Source organism: Procambarus clarkii, chromosome 72 (assembly GCF_040958095.1).
Source record: "Procambarus clarkii isolate CNS0578487 chromosome 72, FALCON_Pclarkii_2.0, whole genome shotgun sequence".
Classification (NCBI taxonomy): Eukaryota; Metazoa; Arthropoda; class Malacostraca; order Decapoda; family Cambaridae; genus Procambarus; species Procambarus clarkii.
In genome coordinates, this window is record NC_091221.1 from 4189216 (window position 1) to 4202675 (window position 13460).

Genomic DNA, 13460 nt, shown 5'->3' on the forward strand with positions numbered 1-13460 from the left:
AGTCATGCATATTTATCATAGCATTGGTGGTACTTTTTAGGGGTCTGAAACCATATTGACAAGAGTCAAATACAGTACATAACATCTTGAGGTTATCTTGAGATAACCTTGAGAGAACATGTTTTAACAAGATTCTCAAATATTTAAGATGTGAGAAGTTGTGATATTGGTCTATAATTGTTAATACAGTACCAGTGAAATCTTCCGTATTATAGATTGGGGTTACTCTGGTTTTCATTAGGATATGGTAAGATTAGCAATTTATCAATCCAATATTTTGTCTTGGATATTGAATTGCACACACAACTCAATAACAGCATTGTTAATTAATCATATAATTACATGCCAGTGTCTATACAAGGATATTGATGATGACAGTTGTGTGTCAAATGCACAGCAATCATATATTTGACTAAGATTCAGTTTAACATTACATTATCTGGAAAAGTAAACAAGAACATAAAACACATTTAAAAAGCTCTTTTAAACATTTTGAGGATACTACAGGAAGAATGTCTGATACACATATTACTACTATTTGTAATTTATTTAATCCTCATTATAAAATATAATATATTGGAAGACTATCCTGGAAGCTGTTGTAATTTTTCTTCACATTGTTATGAGCATTACCTGTGGGCATGGCATGGAACATTAATTATATAGTCCTTATCACTAGATAAAAAAAAATTAAAACCTACCAAGATTGTAGTATTTCTTGTCTCAAGTATTCTATTTGCATACAAATGAACAGCTAGACTCGTGTCAATTCTGATTTATAAACCACACAAATCTCTCAAATATATTTTTTTGCTTTGTAACAAAAATTAATGCAGTAATTATTTTTGACAATATAAACCCAACAATACTGAAGAAACAATCCTGCTATAAGGAGAGCACAGCAATTGTATTCTTCAGCATGGAAGACAAGCATTTATTTTTTTTAATATTTTATATAATTTTTGCCTAAGCCACAATCTCTTGTGTTATTTGGAAGACATGCATTTTTTATTATGTTATTTTTAACATAATATTTTATGTTAAAAATATTTTTTGTTAAAAATAACAGCATTAGATATTACAGTACTTCATTTATCATTCATGTGAGCTTCAAAAAAAAAAATACTCAATGAAGCCATCTGCTGCATCATATTATGTATAATAATATATATCACATTTAGGAGATTACTGTGTTACTCTTATCATCAATTATTCAGAGTTAATCTTATTGGAAGAGCCTTTTAATAAAAAACATGAAAACATGCAATAACAATTAGTGCTATAAATATAATTTTCTAACGCACTATCTATAACAAGATGTAATTGCGATAACCCCTATCAAATTAAATCAATTAAGCCTGTCAGATCAGCAATATGTGCTTTGTTAACAGTATTCAGCATATTAGAACTGCTTACATAGATTCATTCACAAGTAAATGATTAAACTGATATTATCAAAGTCCAGCCACGTGTGAAGATTGCGGCGTTACAGATGAAGCTGGAGACTGTGCTAGAGAAATTAACACAGCCTCCATTTGAGATAATTTGTTTTGTAACACAAATGGTAATGTGTCTTTTGCTGAGTAGGTAGCAGCTTTACCAGAGGCGTCTGAAAAAATCACTTTGGGGGAATTGCTGCTTACTTGAACCTGTGTTCCATCCAGATATTCAACAGAAACTTCACCATTGCTACCCTGTAAAAAGTGAACCTCAATTATAATATGGTGAAGCCACTGCTAATACTTTTAACTAAAATTATAAAAACTTTTTATCCAATATATTTTCATTATTTAGTTTCACTGTGCACATATCTATCTTTTATATATATATATATATATATATATATATATATATATATATATATATATATATATATATATATATATATATATATATATATATATATATATATATATATATATATATATACATATATATATATATATATATATATATATATATACATATACATATATATATACACATATACATATATATATACACATATACATACATACACACATGTATATATATTAGTATATTTTGGTAGCAGTCTTTCTTGTAAACACATGTTGTTAAATATGACCAAAAAAGTAAGATTAATAATTCTAACACAAATTTTCTCAATATTTCTTTTGTTTCTTTTTACTGTCGATGGTAATTGAAAAATCAATTCTCCAAAATTCATTTTTATTTCTAGTCTGACGCGACGCTTGAACGCGTTTTGTAATAACTTATTACATTTTCAAAGACTTTAGTTTACCCACACACAACTGTAACCTGAAAACACTAAACAGAGTTTTAAACAGCTTGTCTTATATACTCGCATTTGGGTGAGGTGATATGTTGCAACAGTTTTGGATGAGGTGAACAAACTTTTGACCAACACAAGACAGAATACGGAACAATGGGTATTAATTGATAAATGAGAGGGAAGAATGTAAGTAACTGCAAAGGGCCTATTGGCCCATACTTCCTCCTGATACTTCTATATTGGTACGGAGTCTTGAAGTGGGTAGAATATAGTTGTGCATTAATTGGCTGTTGATTGCTGGTGTTGACTTTTAGATGTCAAACACCACATCAAAAAGTCAACACCAGCAATCAACAGCCAATTAATGTGTCTGGGCTTGAACCAGCCATTGAAGTCAGAATATCCTTGTGCTCTCAAACTGTGAACAACCAACTGATATACGCTCTGTTTATTGGTGGAGGTTCTCAGCTAGCGCTATATTCTCAGCACCTGTTTAATCATTCTTTTGTCTTTATTATATTTGTAGAGTAACGTCACCCTTGTTCTTAATTTTTATGTTATATTTTTTGACTTGTTTGTTTGCACTGTACATAGCCAAGGGATTCTCTTTGTTCATAATTTTTAAAGTTAATTAAAGTTTCATTGTTCATACTATGTGTTTTGCGTGTCTTCCCTTACTTTACCACAGACAACAGCTAAGCAGTCTATCTTTTTTTTCTAAAATGTGATAGGCATTGACACCAGCCATTAGGTGGACCGCCGAACACCTACACTTCTACACTTTCCCGTCACAAAATATTATTTATATATATATAAAATGCACACACACACTTCAAAAGGTGTGTGATTTCAAAAATGATTCAATGTGATGTGAACTGATTCAAAAGGTGACACCCCTAGGGTCAACACTTGCAGCAGAGGAGCTCCAGCATATTTCAACAATCCTAAGTATTGTAGTACAGGTTGATGGTAGTGAGTGGTGTCCCAGAGAACATAAAGGTATAGTGCTCTTGAAAAACAAGTGAGATAACAGGAAAGTGCTAAGGGAAGTGAAAAATCGGATGAGAAAAAGATGCCCTAGTGTTTCCAGTGCAGAGAAGAACATTCAAGATGGCCGCCGGCAAGAGGAAAAACAAAACAGAGCTTGATTTTGCGGGAATCAATGAAGAAAGCATTGATATTAGCAGTCTACATAACAAGTTGGTAAAATTAGATACTATAGTGAACTCTTTTTTTTAGAAATTTCTGGCTCTTACCTGTGATGCCCAACCAATATTCTGTACATAAATACGTGATACAGGTCGCTTCACATCTGACTGCTTTATCTGAATATTACTGGAGGTGTGGGGAGCGAGAGGCATCCTTACATGGGGAGCAGAATTGCTTGCTGCTTGAAAGCTGGCAACTGAACATTCAAATGATCCAAGCTGACGAAGAGAAATATATTTGAATATTAAAAATATTTTTCAACTAAAATCTGGAAACACCTTTGCTAACTTAGGAAATCTTGAATATGTATATACAGTATTTCCCCATTTGACACTGAAAATATTCTAGCACGTTCACCATCTTGACTTGAGAGTGATTTGGTTCATCGTGCAAACTCCGCACAATAAAAGCCAACAGCTCATAATTCACTTTATGGAAGGGAAGAATTTAATGTTAAAATCAGACCAGTTTTTATGACAAAAGGGTATTTACATATCTAACTTCCCTCTATCCCTTAGTGCTTATAGTTAACAAAATATATTATTAATGCACAAGAAAGAAAAGATCCCAAGGTCAAAAAACCAGCATTGAATGTAATGAAACGTCATTTTCTGGGCGAGACCCAGGGTCTCCCCGAAGCTATGCAGGCTGATATGTATATTATTAGACTTTGGCATCAATCAGTGTGAATGGAGTTCTAGGCCTACCAGGGATCACGAGCCAAAACCTGGCCTCCTCAGAGAGGCACGAGGAGCAATGGCCTATAGAAATGTATATGTGTGTAAAGCATTCTGTGTCTGCCATTGACCGGGCCGGGCACCTAGGAAGGTAGGCGCTACAAAACAAACCCCTAATCTGGTTAAAACTACTACAGAACACTAATCTGTTTATTAAACTATTACTGTACTGTATTGTTATTGCCGACACAGATTACGGAGAGAAGATGTGAGTATAAAATAATTAGATATACTGTAGTATTGAAAGATAATGAGTAGTACGGAAGAGGACCAACGAGGCCTAGAAATGACAGGAGGTAATCCTCACCAGAAATCGACAGATGTTCCAATAATATTTTAATTATCGAAGTGCTTCTCGAGCCTTCGAGACCCTCGATAATCAAGAACAAAATCACAGAGGCACATATGGGCCCATTGATATACGTAACCAAGGGTCACGCAGTATCCCGAGATGATTCTTACACGATTGTGACATGATGTAGATGAATACATGTCCCAGATGTTGAGAAAGTGGGCAAAACTACCCATAGGAAGGACGGAACCAATGGACCCGAAGGGACATGGAACCGAACCCGGGGAGGGGCCAACACGAAAACTAACTCGTACGCAGAGGGGGGGAAAGGAAAACCCCACTTTTAGTAACAGAAAGCCTTGCTCAGAGGGTTGGAAAACCCAGACAGGGTCCAACGGGGCCCAAGACCCCCAAGTCAGCTCCTCCCCAACTCCAGGAGCTTCCACATTAGGACCCAGGGGCGAGTCATCCTCCAAAGCCCCAGCTTCACAAGAAAATGCTGGGGCAGCCGGAAAAGCAGGAAGAGAAGAGGCCCACTGGTTAGACCCCGGCACTACAGCTGGAGGAAAAGACTCGAATGCCTTCGTTACCACCCCAGAAAGGGCAACTCCCAAAACTGCCAGTCTCCGAAACCTCAAAACCCGGCCCCAATCCCGAAACCTTCAGATGTCTCGGAGCCGGAAGCAAGCGGAGATGGGGGAGGGGGAGAACAAGGGGGTGCGAACAGGACCAAGACTGAAGCGACCAACACTCCCAAGTCCGGATCCCTACAGACAAAGCAGGGCAGTCTCGGGACATCCGGGGAAGCAATCAACCTAACACATTGCAGCACCCTATACCTATCATGCACTCAAATAATATCACCAGTGGATTGGGTGAATTGAGTCAGAAACAAGCAACAATGCTTGCAGGACTCTGGGTCGAAGGTGTCACCGACCCAACAGGCAGCATGATGGAGGCAATAACAATGAGCGTCACTCTGAGATAAGGGAACAGAGCAACCCTCAAACTCGCACAAGGCGAGAGGGGGACCTAGCGGTCACATCCATCAGACCCCGTGCACCTTCGCGGGGATTCCCAGGGCCCTTAGACTGGTATCGCTAAGGGTAAGCCCAGACAGGGTACTGCTAACCGGCGCCCAAAGTACGGGTGCCGGTTAGAGAGCTACCAAACAAACTGCTAAAGCTGAACCCCCGGGAAGTGTCCACTCACAAGGCCAAGCAGTGGGTACCACCGAACATCGGAGGTCAAGGTTCTAATATAACAGGGGCAAGGGACACAAAGGCAGACCCCCACCAGGTAAAAACAATAAGAAAAACCCCACAAGAGTACAACGTTCCTATGAGGAACAGAGCCAGCTGCTGTAATAGGTGAAAACTAGCTGCACAGTACCCCGTGCCCCTACCAGTGCAAAAACTCCTACTTATCTTAAGGTAAACAAGTGAGGAAATCTCCCAACACACTCGGGGCAGTCGATCACCAAGCAGCAAAAGACCAACAGAGGAAGACCCCAAGGTGATTTGTGGAAGATAACCCCAAGCCCCAGGAGTGGTACTTACAGGGCACTCACCCTAAGCACATGCAGCCCGAGTACCTGTGAATATTACTCTCAGCTCGCACGCCACCGTAAGAGCAGTACTGGACACAAGGCACAACACAACACAAGAGAGAATCTGGAGCTGGAGCCACACGACCATGCCACAATCACATCAGCCGAGAACTGGAGGGTGGATCACCGGCATGGTGGTCTGAGGCTTCCCCCTCCCCCTCCCGGGGAGGGGGAACCTGCTCAGACATGCGGCGCGGCATGTGTGACGTCATGCTCATTTTCTCATTTTCAATTGGGGAGTTCTGTCCACTCATTAGTCTTCCTTAGTGTTTTAACCAGAATAGGGGTTTGTTCTGAGGCACTTACCTTTCTAGGTGCCTGGCCCGGTCGATGGCAGACATAGAATGCTTCTAATCCCATGTGCATTTCTATAGGCCATTGCTCCTTGTGCCTTTCTGAGGGGGCCAGGTTCTGGCTCGTGGTCCCCTGTAGACTTTGAATTCCATTCACACTGACTGATGCCAAAGTCTAATGATATACATATCAGCCTGGATAGCTCCGGGGAGCTGAAAGGGCTCCCCCCCATAAACACTGAAATTCTTTACAAAGAATTCAGGCACAATTGTTACTAGGCAGAAGGCACTGGTAAACTGAGGCGCGGTCGCTGTGCCACCACGCGCTAGGTCAGCCATACGCCTATCAACAAACTACGTTACCCCAAGGCAAAATTCATAACCCGATTTGGATTTTACAAAGAAATTCGGCTCATAACCCGAAAAGTTCGTAAAGAGGAGCATTCGTAAGCCGAGGTGTCACTGTATATCCCTTTTTAGCATTCTATTGCAAACAATTTGATACCAAAATGAATGATGTAACACAAAAATTGAGGTGATCAACCTGAAAAGAATAAACACATTTGAGTGTAGGTGTTGTGTGTGTGCATGGGTTCTTGCTCACAGGTAACATTCAGTCAATTTTCGGGTTTGCCGAGGGTGGCACGCCGGGCTTTTTGACCTTATATGCATATATCCCTTTAGAGAAATCTATTTTGATCAATTTGATACCAAAATGAACAATATAACACAAAAATTGATGTGAGAAAACTGAAAAGAGTATACTGTACATATTTTAGTGAGGTTGTGCGCTCACGGGAAATGCCAGGCCCACCTTGGGGAGGGCTGGCGTGCACGCCGGCAGCTCAAAATGTTAAAAGAAACTTACTGCATCCACAATTTTATCTCACATCCAAGAAACCAAGCCCCCTCCAGAATGTCCCCAGACTGTGAGACATATCACTCATTTGTAAGTTAATTTTTCCACTATAACTATGAAAATTAAGGACCCTGCTTTATTTGCATACTATAAAGCATTATGCATTGAACAATAAATCTTACACTAAAGACAGCGAACTTCCAACTGTCACTAAACCGGACGGTTTAAGAGGTCAGACATCAGTTGAGGTATTGATTATGCAATTGCTTGTCTGAAAGCATATGCTTTCCCTGTGACAGGTTATAGTAAAAATTAGCCACACACACATACCCCCCTTGACTTAAAAGTGTATATTTCATGGTATTACTCTCATAATTTCACATGTATAGTTACTAACTAGTGGCCCAATAGCCATGACAGACCATAACAATATTTTTTAACTCTTTCGAGAGCTCACAACTAACATTAAGCATGTTGGCTTAAGAGGTAAGTCACTGCCCAAGCGATTATGCAATTGCTCATCAATTGCATATACTGTAATCTAATTGTAATAGGTTATATTAAAACCTGACATCTATCCCAATGAGAGTCCTGTGCAAACCACAGAGACTCTGGCTCAGGAAACATTAGTGAGGCATAAGCTCACAACATCTTATGAAACCCATAAGGTACCTCTACAGGGAATACCTTAAAATATAAAAGTTCCTTATCAGCCATACCCAAAGTAAATTATTTCCAAAGTTTCTTCAAAATTAAGAAAATATTGTACATACCTGTCCTGTAATATTTCTAGGAGATCTATAGGATTGCATGGATGTGGGTGAGATATTTTCTTTATCTGACCAAGAATGTGGTTTACCAGGAGGAGAGACTGATGGTGAAGCAGATGCTGGTCTTCTGCCCGAAAATATGGGAAAGCATTCCATTTTTGTCTTATCAGTTACCTCAGATAAGACTCGCTCCAGGTAAAGGCAGTGATCGTGAGCCTGTAACAAATGTGAAGAAACTCTGACATTAAGCAATACAGTGATCTCAGATGGTTTTGACTGATCAAAACCATCTCAGACTGAAGGTTTTGATCAAAGCTTCAAAGCCAAATCAAATCATCAAAAAACCAACGTTGAATGTAATGAAACGCCATTTTCTGAGCGAGACCCGGAGGCTCCACAGAGCTATCCAGGCTGATATGTGGCCAGGACCCAGTATGACCTCCAAAAAACCCTGTGCCCTAATGTCAACCCAAGACCCGAGCTCAGGAACAGGGAAGGAGGGAAACCGAGTCAACCCAAAGCACATCCCAGGCCACCGAAGCCAAGGTGCGCAAAGAATGGCGGAGAGCCGCAACCGGACACAGCACATGATGATCCCTGGCCTGACCAAAAAAGCATCAACAACCCAAGGACCCTTCCGGAAAGCAGCAGTCTCATCTTTCACCAGAAAAGAAGACGGCTACAACCGAACAAACCTACCACCATGACCGAAAGAGCAGAAGCCCCTGCGCTGGAGGAAAGTAAGAAGCTCCCTGACCCAACCGCCAGAGGCCAACACCAACAGAAAAAAAAGAGCCTTAGAAAAACAATTCTGTATCGAAGGGGCCACAACAAATCGAGGAGAAGAGAGAAAAGAGAGTACCGGGTCCAAAGACCAGGACAGCGCACGGGGGAGCATGAGCAGGCCGGAGGTGAAACAACACAGGAGACAGCTTGCGGAAAGAGCAGAAGTAACATCAACAATGAACGCAAGCTGGAGCGGCTCCACCCACACGAGAAGACGCGACAGTATACGGCATAGGAAGACAGTCCCGGAACAACCAAGAGAGAAAGGACAAAACAACCCTATCAGACACTGAAGTACACCTATGCGGTGATAGGAAAAATCGGAAGGACTGCCAGGAAACTTCATACTGCCGCTAAGACAAAGCACACAGGTGGGAGTGATACAAGTGATACATTCGAGTCAAAATCTTAGGGCGTGAAGAATCGGGAGAAGAATGAACCAGCCTCGTACCGAGCTGGACCGATCTGCTGAAAGAGGGGGGATTCACGGGAAGACCCTCGGATTCGGACACCGAGCAAACAGCGCCTGAAACCTAGGCTGGGCCAGCCACCAAGGAGCCAGAAGGACAATTCTCCTGTGGTAAGTCACCAAGCAAGTCAGGACCTGGAGCAACAGCTGAAAGAAAGAGGTACAGGTAATCCCACCTCCCCCAGTCCCGCCGAAAGGCGTCGACCCCGACGGCCTCGCAGTCAGGAAAGGGCGCCACGTATACCGAGAGACGTCTCGACCACGCCAATGCGAAGAGAACCACTTCCGGAGGCCCGAATGTCTGGCAGAGCCAACGGAAGGAGTTGGCGTCAACCGTCCATTCCGTGGATAGGGGAATGAACCGGGACAAGCCATCCGCCAGGATATTGGATATTCCCCCGAATGTGAACTGCCAGGAAAGCCAAACCTCGAGAACCCAGCAGACGAGTCACCCGAAACGACCAGCCCCAAAAGCCAAGGACTGCACCGAACCCCCCTCAGGTTCAGACAAGGAACCATCGGGGAGCAGTCTGAATAGAGCCAGATCGTTGATCCGTGAGCGACTTCAACCTTCCGGAGTGACATCCACACAGCTGCTAACACTCGCACTGTGCTGTGAGCCCAATGGATGGACGAATCCCACCGTCCCTGGCCGGCCCGGTGAGCACTGGTCACAAAACCCCAGCCAAGAGACGACGCGTCCGTGAACACATCGAGCGAGGGCTCGGGTAAGTGCCAAGGCACCGAACTCTGAAAAACCTGAAGAGGAAGCCAGCGACGCAGCAGTCGACACAAAGCCCCTGGAGGGCAAACCCAGCAGTTGCGAGAGAGGAGGAAGGGATGTCCCCGAAGGAACCAGAACAGCCGCCAAAGCCACAACTGACCCAGCGGGTAGACCACCATGGCAAAGTTCAGGCTCTCACACAAACCTCCGAGCAACCGCCGTGTGACCCGGGAGCCCCTCAGAGGTCCAAGTGTCCCACATAAGACCCAGACAAGACCAAACCTGGGAGGGAACCAGATGGGACTTCCGCCAGTTCACCAGGAACCTAAATCTAGATACCTGGGGAAAGAACCAAATCCCTAGCAAGCAGACACGTGGACCGGCTGGGAGCCCAACCAGCCAGTCGGCGAGGTAGGCCAGAACCCGAACACCTAACAGACTCAGACGGGCCACACCAGAACGATACCACACCCACACGATTCGGGTAAGGCGTGTAAAAACACGAGGCGTCAAATTCAAACAGAAAGGAATGCAACAAAAGCGGTAACCTTGAAGCCCCACCACAAAACCGAGCCAATCCCTGAACCTCGGATGAATCGGGATGTGCCAATACACGTCCGTAAGGTTCAGGGACACCATCCAAGCGTCCAGCTCCAACAGAAGACGAACCTGGGACAGAGGAGTCATCCGAAAGGAGGGGCAATGGACTGGAAACAGGTGGGAACCCACCTGAGAAATAAGGTCGTGTTGATCACGCCCAAGCAAACCCACTCCAAGATGACTCAACAGAGCGCAGGAGAAGAGGCCTGCCCCATCAACCCTGAACCTCCCGAAGGAAGAGCCACCCAACGCCATCGCAGACCGCACGAAACTACCCGTAAAGCCCACAAATCGTAGGACCAGTCACGAGCAAACAGAGCGAGGCTCTTCCCCCATCGCCCCATGAATGGGAAGAACCACAAAAGGGCCGACGCATGATACGAGAACCTAAACAGCGCACAGGGTGATCCCCGCACCGACCAAAAAAAGATGGAACCAAAGGCTGCACCTGCCCCGAATCTGGCACCACTGTGAAAAGTGCCACCACTGTGAAAAGTGGCACCACTGGCACCACTGGGGAAAGTGACACCACTAGGAAAAGTGGCACCACTGGGAAAAGTGGCACCACTGGGAAAAGTGGCACCACTGGCACCACTTTTTGCGACGGGAAAAAACCCTGAGCCCTGGCACGACCCTTCCAGGAAGGCCCCCCACAAGTCCCCGGAGGACCAACAAGTCCGACATAGGACGACACCTAGTCGAAACCGTCTGCAGATACTGCACAACAGCAGACTCTGCAAACAACAACGGACAAAAAGGGGAACACAACCCAAGAGCCAAGGCCCAAGCAGATTCTAAAGAAGAAGCCAACACCACCCAAGAAGCAAAAACCGAGAGTCCAACACGAAAGCAGAATCCGGGTCGCACAGGAATCCAGGTCACAAAGGCTGCCCGCACCACATAAGAAGGGATGCGGGAAACCGAAAACCTCCGGAAGGCCGGGATCGAGGAACCCAGAAGATCACGGAACCGAACCCGGGTAGGAGTAGATGCAAAGTCCAATATGTAGGAGGAAGGGGCGAAAGAGAACCCGCTCCCTGTAACGCGAAACCCTGCCCTGAGGGGTATAAAAACCCTGGCAGGGTGCAACAGGGCACAAGGCCCACCAAGTCACACCCCCCCCCCCCCCACACACCCCAGGAACAACAACCCGAGGCCGAGCTGCTCCCCCAAAGCATCGACCCCACAAGAAAAAGCCAAGGCAGCCGTAAAACACTAATGAAGGGGGGGGCCCACTGGTCAGACCCTTATGTATAGGCAGGGAGGAACTAGCTTGAATGCCCCTGCTGCCACCCAGAAGGGAAAACCCCCAAAACCGCCCGAGTCTCAACACCAACGAGGCCCCGCCACACCCCCAACCCTGGGAGTGTCGGAGTTGGAAGCCAGGGCGGGGAAACTGGACCTACAAAAAAGGGAAGAAGAGAGGAAGGCAAAGCGGCCTCTAGCCCCAAGTCCGGGTCCTGAAAAACACCAACGGGGCAGTCTCGGGGCATCCAGGGAGACCGAGATGCCAGGCAGACCATCCGGCAAAACCCACTGCGTCGCTACAACCTAACCTAGCCTAGCCTAAGGAGGCAGATGGTGCATGAGGGAGGGAGGGAGGGAGGGAGGCAGGCAGTGCATGAGGGAGGGGAGGGGAGGGAGGGAGGCAGGCAGTGCATGAGGGAGGGGAGGGAGGGAGGCAGGCAGTGCATGAGGGAGGGAGGTAGGTTGTGCATGAGGGGGAGGGAGGGAGGCAGGTGGTGCATGAGGGGAGGGAGGGAGGGAGACAGGTGGTGCATGAGGGAGGGAGGCAGGTGGTGCATGAGGGAGGGGAGGGAGGCAGGCAGTGCATGAGGGAGGGGAGGGAGGGAGGCAGGCAGTGCATGAGGGAGGGGAGGGAGGGAGGCAGGCAGTGCATGAGGGAGGGGAGGGAGGGAGGCAGGCAGTGCATGAGGGAGGGAGGGAGGAAGGCAGGTGATGCTTGAGGGAGGGAGGGAGGAGGGAATCAGGCGGTGCATGAGGGAGGCAGTACATGAGTGGGATGTGGAAAGTAGGGGGACTGTGTCACATCATGAATTACACACAGCTGATTTAGGTTTCAAATATAAGGATGTGTTTGCCATCCACACACTTTTTAAGTGCTAAAATAATGATGTTAAAGTAAAGAAGATGAAATGATGTTGTTTTTAGCTAATAATTAATGGGAAACAAGTGTTTTTTAACTGACTACTGTACAATATTTGATTATTGAACACTTTTTTCTGTGATCCATCTCATACATAATATGCCCAACCACTTGGGGCTGGGTGGTGGAGCGACGGTCTCGCTTCATGCAGGTCGGCGTTCAAACCCCGACCGTCCAAGTGGTTGAGCACCATTCCTTTTCCCTCGGCCCATCCCAAATCCTTATCCTGACTCATTAAAGTGCTATATAGTTGTAATAGCTTGGCACTTTCCCTGATAATACACTCACTCATACAACATATACATTTTGAGTCACAGTTTTGTTAGATATTATTAAAATAATGTACAATAATAAAACTTATTACGTAAATGTTTTAAAGCATATCTGTGCATCACTCCCCTTTTGAACATTGTTCAGTGAAGCAGGGAAGTGCCAGTAAATTACCCCTGAAAAGTGTGCACTGGAACTGGAGATTTGCTCAAGTGAGGTTGAACTGCTTATGCACATAATATGCATTACAAACACTAAGTAACTAGAATCGACTTGAGAATGGTCCAGGACGGACCGAAACGTCGTCGTCCCTTCAACTTCTAGTGTGTGGTCTGGTCAACATACTTCAGCCTACGTTATTGTGACTCATCGCCTGCACTAAGTAACTAAATCAATCAAATGCTAACTTTTCATAAAAGCA

The 13460-nt window shown here is 44.8% G+C and overlaps 1 protein-coding gene across 1 annotated transcript in view; it reads right to left on the reverse strand.

Annotated features, from left to right (window-relative positions):
* Positions 1-374: 374 nt before the first annotated feature.
* LOC123773765 (serine/threonine-protein kinase PLK4) overlaps positions 375-13460 on the reverse strand; it is a 42496-nt gene continuing 29410 nt past the window's right edge. Inside the window, exons 11-13 of the mRNA XM_045767694.2 lie at positions 8027-8239; positions 3511-3681; positions 375-1694 (exon numbers count right to left, since the gene is read on the reverse strand). Coding sequence (XP_045623650.1) covers positions 1455-1694; positions 3511-3681; positions 8027-8239 — 624 coding nt within the window. The 3' untranslated portion in view covers positions 375-1454. The remainder of the gene's footprint in view (positions 1695-3510; positions 3682-8026; positions 8240-13460) is intronic.